The following is a 14,405-nucleotide window of genomic DNA, read 5'->3' on the forward strand; positions in this document are numbered from 1 at the left end:
GCTCTTTGATTTTGTCTCTGTCTTCACATCTTCACACAAATATTTCCATACTCTCATGAATGATGATAATGAGCCGCAAATCGTCACATTTAAGAAGCTGTAGCCTGCTTTGTGTTTCTCAAAGAATGACTGAGAAGATGAATTTGTTATCAAAAGCTGTACAGGTCATGGGACTTCCAACAGATCTGTGTCTGGTCCGTCTCTGATCCACTGCAGTCCGGCTCCGTGCTCTCTCATCCGTCAACACCCACTGGTTGCATTTTCAGAACGCACCATGGAGCAGGACCGGCAGACAGCTGGAGTCATGTGACCGAGATTTTCCCATGGTTATCACTGAATCAAGGATTCTCCTCCTCCTCCTCCTCTCCTCATCCATGTTGTCTTTCTGGTCCTCTGAAAACCTCTGACCTGTTGACTCCAGACCTGGCTCTGCTCATCATGACGGTTTGTTGTCGTAGTTAAGTGAAATACGATCTGGTGATAACACAGAGTGTTTAATTCTGAAAATTAACTGGATGTTTTCATTTTGTTTTGGTGCCTGATTTCCTGTCCCGCACCATCTGCTCGGTTGAGATTGATGTGTCGTGCCCCGGCATCCGGCAAAAATTGAAGTCGTGTTTCTGATCCATTGCGCTCCAGGGATGCAGCCGGAACGCAACGTAGCGGATCCAGTGGAAGTTAACACATTGACTAGAATAGGAACCTATCAGATCTGATGCTGTGACGGATCAAAGACGGACCGGACATGCATCTGGTGGAATTTGGCCGTTAGATAGAAAACCACAGTGTGTTGAATTTAGAGGAAAAGTGTATTAGAGTCCAACTGGGGGCTTATTTTCATTACTATGGCCGAGAGGAGTGAAAAACCAATCATTTGCTTACTCTTGTGAAACATATGAAACTAAAGGGTACACAAAAAATCCTCAAAAGGCCTCATTTTATTCAGAGAGGTTAAAAAAGCTTGTTGCATCACAGGAATGTCACTGTTGTCCCATATTTTCTCCACTTGATGATGACTATCTTCACTGTGTTCCATGATATATCTAATGTCTACCTCTGGGTGCTTTTTGCACAGACATAGATTCACCTTAGTGGCTCCTTGTGTCAAATGTGGTAAACCTACTGCTCTGAAGGGACACACATCATCAGGCTTGGTAAGAACTCAGAGCTGGTTCTGAGAGGACTGAACATTTCCAGGATAACGTTTTTCGATGCAACACTCACGCCAAGAGGGTACTGTGGAAGTCTGAGGACTTTCCATTTGACGTAAGCGTCAGAAGCTGTCCACCTGGTAAGAGACATCACCGTCTCCTACTATTAAAAAAATAAGATGGGGAGTAAGAAAAGACCGAGGGAAATCACCCACAACAGATACTCCCTAAAGACAGACTCAGATAACCGAGTGTCTCAGCACAAAGAGAAGTCAACTACACACAGGTGCCTGTGGGGTCAAAAGGCCCAACTGACATCCACCTAGATGTGACACCTGAGACCCTGTCAGGGGAAAACCCTGACCCTGCTCCAACACTGCTTCCTTGAGACCAACCAGACCTGGACAGACATGCTACAGTCTGTCTCCCTACGACCATTTCCTCGTCTCTCACATTGCATGATGTCACATCATGTAACAACGCCAGCCACCCTGACTTCTCACCCACCTGCTGCAGTAGGCTGTTACCTTAGATAAGGGGCCTACCTTTCTGGGGGCTTTTTGTGCAGACATGGATGCACCTAAGTGGCTCCCTATGTGAAATGTGGTGTCACACTGCTCTGAAGGGACACACATCATCATGCTAGTTACGAACTTCTACGCAACTCAGAACTGGTTCTGAGAGGACTGAAAATTTCCAGGATAATGTTTTTTGATGTAACACTCACGCCAAGAGGGGATGGTGGAAATCTAAGGACTTTCCATTTGACGTGAGCGTCGGAGGCTTTCCACCTGGTAGGAGACATCACCGAAATAAGATGGGCAGTAAGAAAAGAAAAAGAGGGAAAGCACCCACAACAGATACTCCCTAAAGACAGACTCAGATAACCGAGTGTCTCAGCACCTCCAGGGCCGCTGAGCATGGAGGAATTCCAAAAGAGACCTCAGACCTCTGTTCTGACATGTCACATCTCTGAAGTTGTTTCATGTCACTTTTTGTGTTGTACTTTATTTTTTATTCTTGCCTTTTTGTTGCATTAAACATCTCTTCATCGTCATTTTGTGTTTTCTATGTTTTATTTTTGCATCCCTGACATTGTTGAATGTCTCTTTCTGATCTTTTTCTCTTTCTTCTTGTTTTCAATCGATTTATTTTGTGTGTCTCTCTGTGTTTGATGGCATATGGGAATTATTCTGTGCGTTGGTGGCAGTAGCTCAACCAAGGGACTTGGCTTGGGAACCACAACGTCGCTGGTTCAAGTCCCAGTATGGACAAAGTTTGGAAAGTGGACTGGTGGCTGGAGAGAGATGCTGGTCCATTTGCCTGGGCACTGCCGAGGTGCCCTTGAGCAAGGCACGTAACCCCCAGTTGCTCGGGTGGCTGGTTGATGGCAGCCTCCTCACCAGTGGCGGTTCTAGACCAATTTTACTGATGGGGCCAGGCTGGGGCCAAGGTTGTTGTCAAAGGGACACATTCAACCCTGACAAAAGAGACTGAGAAGAGCGAGAACCGGCTGAGAACAAACTGGCAAAACATCAGTGCATCCCTATATACTAGACATATATACTACTGTGTACTACATCAAAATGCAGACTGACAGCAGCTGTTTGGCTGTTTACACTCAACATGAGTCCCTTAGCCCTCTAAGGGACTGGAACCAAGTGCCACACGCATGTAACCGCCTGTAACATCGGCGCGATACCGAAGCTTTTTTTATTGTATAATATTTGTTCAGTGTGGAGGGGGGGGCACAGGGGGGTCCAGGTTCAGTTTTACAGGGGCACTGGCCCCTGTTGGCCCCTCCCCAGAACCGCCACTGCTCCTCACTCTGACATATCTCCGAAGTGCATGTCCATAGCATGTTTGTGCATGATTGTATGTATATATCAAACTATGTGTGTAGCATGATCAAAAAAGAACCAGAGTGAAAAAACTGAATGTCCCCCTTTGGATTAATAAAGTACATTTCTATATATCATGTTCTGTGTTGTTATTGTGGTTTTCAAAGAGGCTCTTTTTTCTGAATTTTGATTGTTTGTTTGCTTATTTTGCATCTTTTGGTCATTTTTAAACTATAACGAACACGTGTGGTTCAATATATAAAAAATGTGTCACTTTCATGAAGCTTTCACTTCAGTTGGTATTAAAGCTACAGTAGAAACAGTAAAAGTACAAGTTATGTCAGCTTTATTTAAATTATCACAACAAAAGTACAAAAGTTTGATTTGATTCAAGTTCTTCAAGTGTCTATAGTGAAAATAAAAGTTCTGTCACAATCATGTAAAACAGTACCAGCAGTAAAAGTACACAAGTATGAGAGGCTTAATTAAACAGTAGAATCACACAGCCTGAACACTGTACCTGAGAAAATCCACTTTTCTTAAACCTTTTTTTCAAGTAAAAAAATCAGATGAGTGTCTTTAAATACCAAAATGTCAGGGTCCAATAAATAAATAGAAAAATACCGCTTTGTTCATCGATAGAAACATGATAAATATAAATAAATAAATACATTTAAGTATAATTTAAAGCAGCATAGTCAGAGTTACATAAATAAACCAGATCAATTAATCAATCTGTTGAGATGAGTCACTACTGCCACTACTGAGTCGGTGTAGAGCGCCTCCTGCTGGCAGCACCTGAAGCTGTGATGGAGTTCATCAGCACATCCAGGTGACCCAGGTGCTGTTTAGTTTCCTTTCTGATCAGCTCCCATGATGCAGCACTGCCACCCTGTGCACAAAGAACTACAGTCAGCACATCTATAATATTTATTCTTTACTGTAATGCTAAACTAGCAGAAGACTTGTACTTACAGTGTGGTCCAGAGTACGCCTGGTCAGTCTCCTGTAGTAGTTTCTCAGCTTGTGGTCCACTCCCTTTTTGAGTAACACCTAAAGACAAAAACACGAGGCAGATTTTCTTTAACATTTGATTAAAAGACAGAAACTGATGGCAGAAGTTAAAGCGTTAGGAGGGAGAGGAGTGTAAATGTTAGCCTGAAGAATGAAAAACCTTCAGAGAAAATAGTTAGTCCTCAAAGTAATTAGCCAACAGAAAAAAGTGTACTTACACATCTGTTGAGGTCCTCCGTCTGTCTGGTGACGTTCTCCAAAGAGTCTTTAACTGTGTTGTTCTTACAGGTAACTGAGGTGAGGTTCACCTGCCTGTTACTGGACACCTAAAGGCAAAAACAAGGAGATGTTAAGTAAAGAAGAAAAAGTCAACGTGGCAACAGAACAATCCCTGAAAGATGCTACGGTTGAAATTTTAGCAGTGACAGAAGTTAAAGCTTCTTCAGTAATGGCAGTGTTGCTGTAAAAAGGAGTTGAAGCATTCTCCTTGAAAGAAGTTAAAGTGTTAGCTGCAAAAGTAGTCCAGGTTTTAGTCCTGGATGTCTTGTCCTGTGTACTCACACAGCTGTTTAGTTCCACGGTCTGTCTATGGATGTTGCTTAGAAAGTGCTCCATCGTGATGTTATTCCAGGTAACTGAGGTGAGGTTGTCATGGTCATAGAGGTCAGAAATCATTATCAGACTGTCCCTGATGAAAACCAGCTGGGCCTCCACCTGGAGAGAGAGAAAAAGAGAGGTGTGAATCCCAGCTTTCTGATTGGCTGATGTCAGACATTACTGTTCATATATGTATCCCTGTCAATGTTAGCGGAACCAGAGGAATAGATCATCTGAATAACATTACCTTCTCTTTATGTATGTGTTCGTAGAGTCTGTACGGGAAGGGAACTGGACTCTGCTGTTCAGTCAGCGGACCCCCCTGAAACATAAAGATAGGATTACATTTAACTTCATCACATCACACACATTACAAAACACCTGAAACTGAAGCAGCTCCCCTGGTCCCAATGTTTAGAAAAAAGTTTAGCATTTATTGGTCGTCTTTTCTTTTAGCTCAAATCATTCAAGAATTATAAAACATGAATAAACATTGCAAAAATACTCAGTTTGTTCTGCGTAAAGATCAAATGTAGATGCAAGTTCTGATTGATGTTGTTAGCTTCAGTTCTTTTGTTGACAGCTCTAGATGAACACTGGAGAATTCATTCAGGTCTCGCAAAATATTTATTGTAGTCACAGGTTAAGAAGTACAGCGCTGGTCTCAAAATGACAGAGCTCCCAGAGGAAATCTGCAAAATGAGCCCCGAGTCCAGGATATGATCATCTTTTATACAGTGTCATCTTGACAGGCGTTCAGTGGGGTGACAATACGCAACCATCTCCCATTGGCCTTAATTTCTAACACGAATGGATCAAATGATACACAGATCTTCTAGACAAACCATCTATTGTTCACTAGTGCTCATTAAGAATATGATGTGTGTGTGTGTGTGTGTATGTTGCTTCTCGGCCTGCAGCTGTCCTTGAAGCAGAGCTGGTAACCACAAGTTTTTTTCCTGAGTTATCAGCTGGAGGCAACACAGTGCTCTCAGCTAACCTACTTACAGTACATCTTGAGGTGACATAATACAATGAGGCCTTTACTGGCCATAATATCTCTATAAAGTATATAACTATTTCTATAGGCTATAAGATATTAACATATTGGTCAAATTAAGTCAAATTACCACAATGTTTATAGATGTACATTGTCATAACCTTTTTATTATTTTACAGAAAACTACTATCATATATTTAAACATAAAGGAGTGTATTTTATGTATCTCTGTAACTGCATAAAAATCTACACTTTTCTGTATATCTTAATATTTACACTGTCTTGTTTTTAAGGTGTGCCAAAGTGTACTAATTGTACATTTCTTAAACATACAGTTTCATGTTTATCAATACTTTAATATAAAGTAATAAACAATAATTTCTACCTATGCCAACAAGTTGTAAACATTCAGTTATAGGTGTAAAATTATGTTTTCTGTTTTCCATGTATAAATATATAGAGAGAGAGTCATGTGACCCCCTTCCAGGTCCTCAGACAGACATTTTGAACTCCTACAACCCCTTCAAGGAGTCACTGTTTAAGAGTCCCTAGGAGCCTCTAGGACCCGGAGTCAGAGTGGTTCTGTTGGACTTACCATGTTCTGGATGAGATTCAGAGATTCTCCATTCAGACGACCAAAGTGCCTGACCCAATCACAGCAGAGGGCAGGGGTCAGGACACTGCAGAGGACGAAGAACAAGCCACTCCAGCTGGACATGATGATGGAGATGAAGATGATAATAATGGTGATGAGTGCGAGCTGTAGACTGAGCTGAATGAACATGCTGCTGAACTGAGTGCAGGACTTTTAATCCCAAACCAGAAAGAGAAAACGTGTAAAGAATGAAAGAGTAAAAGTCCCACAGTGTTTCTAATCTACCTTTACACCCACACATGACACACTTCACACAAAGACATACTGCACACACATACTTGTTCAAACTGTCTGAATGAATGATGAAACCTGATCTGTGTTTTCATCTAATTTAATTAATTTCAGCTGATGTTGGTTTATTTGAAATGTGTTTGCTGTAAAACCAGCAGAATGAGCCTTTAAAATGAAGCTTAGTGTTCAAACTGATTTAAATAAAGACGTCAAATCCAAAACATCACATACAGGCTATTTAGACTAAACTGAATATTTTGAATCAATTCATAAAACTTCACTTGAACTCTTTTTGTAATATTAATTTTAAAGTTGAGTTAATTGGTCACTGTGAAAGTCCCTTCACTTTCATTTCCCAAAGCGGTTTCAATAGCAAAATTTCAGGCTTCAGAATAAAAGTTCAGACTTGCTGTCGTCCCCAGAAGAAGGGTTGAGATTCAAAGAGTCTTCTGATTGGGCAATAATATAACTCTTTGTGTAAGAAATCAGTAAATTGATCACACCTGTGATGTTTCACACTACAGGTTCAACGAATGATTAAAAATAGTAGGCTTTTATTTTGAAGGCCGGATGTCTTTGCTTCCTGACAGCTGTATTTCACTTGATGTTTTCCGTTTTCATATGTCGTTTTCACTTTCTGGTCGTGTCGGGAACAGCCACCGATGATGTAATGCTTGATAGGTGATATTATTGATCTTCAGATGAAATAAAACTTTTTATGATGAGCAAGAGAAATTCATCATCATCAAAAAAAACAAACCAAAAAACCCCCAGGTGAATAGTGATCGATAGAAATCAGCATTTATATTTAATGTCTTAGGTAACACGTCCAGGGAGCAGGGAACTAAATGTGAAAGCTTTAAAATAGCACAGGTGTTAAGACAAGGAGAAAGTGAACTCTTTGTTTCGTCACTGTCATCATTCTCCCTTTTTTTTCTTGTTTAAAACAGAAAGCGATGTCACATCCAAAACTGTCACACAACGGAAGAGAATTAGGGCCACTGAAAAAAAAAATGTTTTAATTATTATTCTGAGAAAAGTCAGAATTCTGACTTTAATCTCAGAATTCTGCCTTTTTTAAAATCAGAATTCTGACTATATTCCACCGGAAAAAAATAGATAGATAAATTAAGGTCCAATATATTTTTATTATCATTATTATTCTATAGAAAAAAGTCTGCTTTAATCTCAGAATTCTGACTTTTTTCACAGAATTCTGAGATTAAACTCAGAACAATAAGAATAATAAAATATTTTGGACTTTATTTTATTTATTTTTTCAGTGGCCCTAATCCTCTTCCGTAGTCATCCAATAGATGTCAGATCAACTTTAAAAAATAGGCGAGTTCATTATTTGATACCCAGTCAGAGAAAGCTTTATTCATCTTCCTGAAGAGTTCATTTGCAAAAACAGATAACTCAGTTTTTTTTTATTTCAAATTGTTTAAAAAAAAAAGGTTAAATTACTATTTTTAGGTATTATCATTCAACTGAAGTTGGGTGGCTTTGACTAAGTAAAAATGACATTACTAATAGAGAGAGTAGAATAGAGTAGAGTAGAATGTACTTTATTAATCCCAAAGGAGGAAATTCAGGTGTCTGTCAGCTCATCTCCCATTGGCTAGAGTGTTATGAAGCCTATAATGGCTGCAGGGATGAATGATTTTCTGTATCTCAGAGAGATGAGCCGTCCACTGCCGCTGTTTCTCTGGTCCACAAAGAATTTGTGAAGTGGATGATCTGTGTAATTTAGAATGGCCTCCAGCTTCTTCTGTGTGCATCTCTCCACCACAGCCCCCAGTGAGTCCATCCTGGTTCCAATCACAGTGCCAGCTCTTTTCACTAGTTTGCCCAGTCGCCTCGCATCCCTTTGTAGAATAACACACTTGCCACCACAGACTGATAGAACATCTGCAGCATCTTACTGCAGATGTCTAAGGATCTGAGCCTGCTTAAGAAAAAGAGGCGACTCTGCCCCTTCCTGTAGAGTGCATCTGTGTTAAGGGATCAGTCCAACTTGTTGTCCAGGTTTGCACCTAGATATTCCTATTTATAATTAGAGGTATCTTGAAAAATGTAACTTTATTAATATATATATATATATATATATAAAAGTTTTTTGAAAATGTATAAAAACAGATTTATCTGTTTTTGCAAAATAACTCTTTATTTAAAGTAGACCACTATCAGTACTTATAAGATAAGATAAGATAAGATAAGATAAGATAAGATAAGATAAGATAAGATAAGATAAAAGAGTCCTTTACTCATCCCACAACGGGGAAATTTAAGTGTCATAGTAACAAAGTAGACAGTGCAAAAAGATAAAGCAAACAAGAGCCTATAAAATATCAATTATTAAAAAGTTATTACCAATTAAAATTAAAATTAAAATTAAAGAAGAAAAAAAAATAGTAATACTATCAAGAATACCGCAGATTAATACAATAAAATAAAATGTCGTTTATATAACTACCCTAAAAAAGAACACAAAATAAAAAGTAAAGAGAATATAAAAAATAAAGAGAATAATTTAAAAAGAAACTTCCTATCATAAAAACAGCTGTTTCGGTGAGGACCCTGTGATTGGTCTGATGAGGATGTCGTCACTCTTGGCTGTTCCTCATTGGTTAATCGGGTAGACCCGGAAGCGCGGTAAACTGAATGCTCTGTAGATGCAGTGCGGTGGAGACTGGAAGCTGAATGTCAGTTCTCTGCTGCCCTGTGGAGTCAAATGGAGACAACGGAGCCTCGAAAAACGAAGGTTGACATACGGAGGAGCGTGAAACAACAACAACTACAACAACAACAAGAACAACAACAACTTAAAACTCGATAAACGACGTTCAAAAAAATCAACTCAAGCGCTGTATCCCTGTAAGGTTAGTGGAAGTAAAAAGTTGTTTACACGAAGATACTCTGTCAGTGCTGCTCACGTGTTGCTGTTAAACCAACTTTAATGATTAATATTGTTCAAAGTAACCGCATTATGTTTGAATATTAATGTTACTTCATGAATAGACACATTTATCAGGTAACTTTCTCATCTGTGTGTGTGTAGGTGTGATGGAGGTGGACATCCTGGAGTTTCAGATTCCTATGGAGAACAACAAGACTCTGTTTGTGTGGGACATCCAGCCCTCTCACTCTGAGGCTCAGATCTTTGTGAGTCTACCGAGGTTCAGATCTGCATTAATCTGGTTTTAGTATCAAAAAAGCTGACATGTTTATCAATGTTTTGATATGTATTCAGGGAGATATGGGTCCCAGAGTCTGTACAGGGAAGAAAATGCTCTGTCAAAACCAGAACTAAGGACATATGTGCAGATCAAGCATAATTTCATCTTGTTTATCTAGAAGTCAAAGATCTTTGGTTGCAGAGTTAGGATTGAGGTTGGTCAATTCAAAAATATCCCAGAAGAAAAGTGACTCTGAGTTGTGTGATTTCACTGAAACAAAGTCCTATTTTCTTTTACACTGTACAAACTATGATGACCTCAGAGAGATATTATATCATGAAGTTACCTGTAAAAAGTCTGAAACATTGTGGTGGACAGATGTGCAAAATCTAGAATGGTTGCAATGGTTGAAACAGCTCAAGTTCCTGGTCCACTTCACGGCAACTTCCTGAAGGCCAGACGTGGTGATAACATCAACTGCCTCAAAGCAAGTGCTCCTGATAGAACTGACAGTGCCCTGGGAGGACCGTATCGAGGAGGCAAATGAACTGAAGTTGGCCAAGTACCAGAAGCTGGTGGAGCAGTGTAGGAGAGAGGGATGGGAGACTCGCTGTGAGCCCATTGAAGTGGGGTGCAGAGGATTTTCTGGTCGGTCACTGTGTAGGGTCTACACACCACTTGGGATCACTGGGGCTGCCAAGAGAAAGCCATCAAGCGATCATCATCAGCGGGGAGGGCCTCCAGATGGCTGTGGCTCAGGAGGAGTGAGCCGTGGGCAAGTGCTCCTGGGACACAAGGCAGGGTCACATCAACCCAGGCTTCCCAGAGAGGATGTATGATGTTGTGAGACCCGAAACACCCGATGATCTGAGGAACATCACTGGTGATGTGTCCCAGCGCATCTGAGGATGTATCTTTGACGCAAAATCCTTAACTATAACCAATGACATCCTGTGCCCGGCTCTCTATCAGTGTGTGTTTCTGTGTGTTTTTCCTCAGGAAGGGTTACACCGTGTGTTCTCGTCCTTCGGCCCTCTGTACCTGTTGAAGGTGTGTCCTAACGCCCCACTCAGCTCACCCGGGTTCTACGCCCTCATCAAGTTCTACTCTGCCACTCAGGCCTCAAAGGCGCAACGGCGGACTGACGGACGCTTGCTGTTCCAGAGCTCTCCACTCAAGGTCTTCACCACAATCAATTTCAATCAGATGTTTATAATCTGCTCATTTTTTTTTCAGTTTGTGGCTGTGTGGCCCAGTTTTGGAAAGGCCCTGTGTGTGCTTACAGGAGATGAGTGTAGTTTGTGTTGTTGAGCAGAAGGTGGCAGCGTTGTTCAACATGAGGCTCACAGATCAATCTGGAGGACAACGGAGGATTAGAGTTTAGTGAAACAATTAATAAGAACAACTCACAGGAATGTTTATCTTTTTTTTCAGAATTATTCTCTTTAGAATTATTTTACTTGTAACAACAAAACCATGAAATATTAATTAAGTGGAGAAATTTATTATTCTTTTCTCCTTTTTTCTTTTATATCAGTTAAGGTTGTCAACATAAGCTCTTAATGTGACAAGAGATTACTTGCTGTTATCTTTAATTGTGTGTATCAGTGTGATACATTTTTAAAAATTAAGTTTAAATGTGATTTTCGATGAAGGTTTTAGTGATTTTTTTTTAATGCACAAACTCTAAATGTGTCATCTGCAGGTTAAAAATCATCATGTCTGCAGCTTTGTTTTGTCAGGAATAAATATTTATTTAAAAAAAAAATTGCATTGATATCAGGACATGCCATTGCTATAGTAACCAGTAGATCACCTGTGTGTGTTCAGGTGAGGCTGAGCTCCAAACAGACGCCTTACTTCCTGTCTGACAGCAGTCGACCTCTGAGCCACGCCCGCTGCGTTGACCTGGCCAACCACTGCCTGGGGTTCAATGGCTGGACCTCTGACATCATCACAGTGAGAAACACACACACACACATATACACACACTCTATCCATCTATACCTTTAGACACAGGTAAGCAAGTGTCTGTGTTTGACCCTCCAGCTGAAGGAGCTCACAGACGAAGAAGCAGGTGAGGAGGAGCAGAAGCGTCAGGAGGAGGAGGAAGGCAGAGAGAGGACGCTGAGGTTCGGCTGTTTGCTGCAGCTCTCCTTCCCTCAGCACGGACAGACGACCAGAGCAGCAGCTGTGGTGGAGGACAGCTTCACCTGCACAGGTGAGGAGGACTGCTCCACCTCCACATACATACAGATTAGAATAGAAGAGAATGATGGGGACTAAAGAAATCCACAATGTCTCTAGTTGGTTTAGGTTTTTCTCAGAAGCTCCTCATGTTTATTTTAGTCCCTCCAGGATTCATATGTGTTTCTTGGGGTTTGTTGTGGCCTCATGTACATTATTTCCTGGTTGCTTTTAATAACACGTCATGTTCTGGTAAACAGACAAGGCCTCAGAGCATGGCTAAGAAAGATAGTGAACCCCAACAGATTTCAGAAATACTTGATAAGCCTTGAAAGACAACATGTTGGATTTAAGACTCAGTCTTACCCCACCTTAATCCATCATGAGCATTGCACCTCGCAGTATTTAGCTAGTTACAGCGGCAAGGACAAACTTCCTTTAACAGGCAGAAACATCGAACAGAACCAGACTCATGTTAGATTAGACTGCCTTCTGCCTTGACCGAGTTGGGGTTGGAAAGAGGGATAGAGGAGGATGTTGTTTGGCTAAATAAACCCTATAGTTCAGATTTGTATACATATATGCATGTTTGTGTCAACATATGTATAATGTGTGTGCATGTGTGCGTGTGCATGTGTGTAGGTCCAGATGTTCTCCTACAGAGACGTTGTAAACTACAGAGGCAGGTCAGAGAGAGAGCTCTAGTTCAGGCCTTCTCTACAGTACTACTCATACTACTGGGTGAGACCACTACAAATACTATTACTATCACTGCTATTACTACTGCTATTACTACTACTATTACTACTGCTATTACTACTGCTATTACTACTGCTATTACTACTGTTATTACTACTGTTATTACTACTACTGTTACTACTACTGTTACTACTGTTATTACTACTGCTATTACTACTGTTATTACTACTACTGTTACTACTGCTATTACTACTGCTATTACTACTACTGTTACTACTGCTATTACTACTGTTCTTACTACTGCTATTACTACTGTTATTACTACTGCTATTACTACTGTTATTACTACTGCTGTTACTACTGCTATTACTACTGCTATTACTACTGCTATTACTACTGCTATTACTACTGCTATTACTACTACTGTCACTACTGCTATTACTACTGCTATTACTACTGTTATTACTACTACTATTACTACTGTTATTACTATTGTTACTGGTATGACTATGACATTCACCATGACTTCCACAACTACTACTGCTTGTAATTATTTTTTCTTCAAAAACTATTTATATTTAGACTACTACCATTATAGCTTCTACTACTGCTGCTATTACTACTACAGCTACTACTACACATATACACTACCAGTCAAAAGTTTGGAAACACCTTCTCATTCAAGGGTTTGTATTTATTTTAATTATTTGAAACACTGTAGATTAATCAAAACTATGAAAGAACATATATGGAATTATTTAATGAAAACAAAAGTGTTAAACAAAGCAGAATATGTTTTATATTTTAGATTCTGTAAAGTAGCCCCCTTTTTCCTTCATGACAGCTTTGCACACTCTTGGTATTCTCTCAGTCTGCTTCATGAAGTGGTCTCCTGGAATGGTTTCTAATTAACATGAGCCTTGTCAAGAGTTCATTTGTAGAATGACTTGCCTTCTTAATGTGTTTGAGACCATCAGTTGTGTTGTTCAGAGGTAGGGTTAGTACACAATAGATAGCCCTATTTGACTACTGTTGTAATCCAGATTATGGTAAAACCAGATTATTTCATAGTTTTGATGTCTTCAGTATTAATCTACAATGTTGAAAATAATTACAATAAATAAAAAACATTGAATGAGAAGGTGTTTCCAAACTTTTGAGTGGTTTGACTGGTCCTCACTCAGGTGTGTCTGCACAGGTAACGGTAAAGTGATGGTGGAGGTGAAGCAGACCTCAGATCAGCTGATACCAGAGGAGACTGAAGAGATCCTGCAGGTAAACACACCCGTTCACCCATCACAGCAGCACACTGTGTTCATGTTCTCTGTCAGTAACACCTTTGTTCCTCCTCAGGTGAACAAGTTTGATCCTCAAGTAGATGAGGAGGAGGATGAAGAGTGGGACCTGACTGTATCATAGAAACCCAAAGTGGTGCATTATGGGAAACGCTGTGTGTTAAAGTTTTATTTATTCAATAAATGTATTATAAATACCACTGGTAATTGTCAGCATCTATGTTTTCACTTAATGATTTAAACTGCACTCTGATTGGTTGTTTCTACTCAGACAATTACTGATTAATCCAAGATGGAGGATAAAAACATCAGAATAGGTTTTTTGCAAATAAAGTATCTGAAAAACAGACGACAAGAGGGGAAAAATAATCCAAGCTAGAACACAGTCATCTAAATCAGCTGTATATATTCAAGTTAGACCTCAAGTTTGAAATAATTCAGGGCGTGTCCGCTTTCAAAATAACTCAGTGGAAACTCAGCAGAGACGTCTGAGGCTGAGAAATAAAGCCAAAGCTGGAGTGCCCAAAACTGTAGTTCCTCAAGTGTCCACTGGAGG

At 40.0% G+C, this 14,405-nt stretch overlaps 2 protein-coding genes across 2 annotated transcripts; one reads left to right on the forward strand and one right to left on the reverse strand.

Annotated features, from left to right (window-relative positions):
• Positions 1-3,340: 3,340 nt before the first annotated feature.
• LOC117831744 (interferon a3-like) lies at positions 3,341-6,625 on the reverse strand. The gene is made up of 6 exons (XM_034710552.1): positions 6,199-6,625; positions 4,851-4,925; positions 4,568-4,720; positions 4,225-4,332; positions 3,968-4,045; positions 3,341-3,884 (listed from the first exon to the last, which is right to left on the reverse strand). Exons 1-6 carry the CDS (start codon positions 6,385-6,387, stop codon positions 3,753-3,755), a joined length of 735 nt encoding a protein of 244 aa, XP_034566443.1. The 5' UTR covers positions 6,388-6,625; the 3' UTR covers positions 3,341-3,752.
• Positions 6,626-9,126: 2,501 nt separating this feature from the next.
• Positions 9,127-14,049, forward strand: rdm1 (RAD52 motif containing 1). The gene is made up of 8 exons (XM_034710551.1): positions 9,127-9,371; positions 9,551-9,654; positions 10,668-10,847; positions 11,499-11,627; positions 11,718-11,889; positions 12,498-12,596; positions 13,753-13,829; positions 13,908-14,049. The coding sequence occupies exons 2-8, from the start codon at positions 9,556-9,558 to the stop codon at positions 13,971-13,973; spliced, it is 822 nt and encodes a 273-aa protein (XP_034566442.1). The 5' UTR covers positions 9,127-9,371; positions 9,551-9,555; the 3' UTR covers positions 13,974-14,049.
• The last annotated feature ends 356 nt before the right edge of the window (positions 14,050-14,405 follow it).

The sequence above is a fragment of the Notolabrus celidotus genome, chromosome 20, assembly GCF_009762535.1.
Source record: "Notolabrus celidotus isolate fNotCel1 chromosome 20, fNotCel1.pri, whole genome shotgun sequence".
NCBI classification, from domain to species: Eukaryota; Metazoa; Chordata; class Actinopteri; order Labriformes; family Labridae; genus Notolabrus; species Notolabrus celidotus.

Bases quoted from the DNA above. Each gene is read 5' to 3' on its own strand.
- LOC117831744 (XM_034710552.1), bottom strand. From the start codon at position 6,387: ATGTTCATTCAGCTCAGTCTACAGCTCGCACTCATCACCATTATTATC. The intron at 4,721-4,850 runs GTAATGTTATTC...CTCTCTCTCCAG, and splicing joins AACACATACATAAAGAGAAG to GTGGAGGCCCAGCTGGTTTT. The intron at 3,885-3,967 runs GTAAGTACAAGT...CTTTGTGCACAG, and splicing joins GGCGTACTCTGGACCACACT to GGTGGCAGTGCTGCATCATG.
- rdm1 (XM_034710551.1), top strand. From the start codon at position 9,556: ATGGAGGTGGACATCCTGGAGTTTCAGATTCCTATGGAGAACAACAAG. The intron at 9,655-10,667 runs GTGAGTCTACCG...GTTTTTCCTCAG, and splicing joins ACTCTGAGGCTCAGATCTTT to GAAGGGTTACACCGTGTGTT. The intron at 13,830-13,907 runs GTAAACACACCC...GTTCCTCCTCAG, and splicing joins AGACTGAAGAGATCCTGCAG to GTGAACAAGTTTGATCCTCA.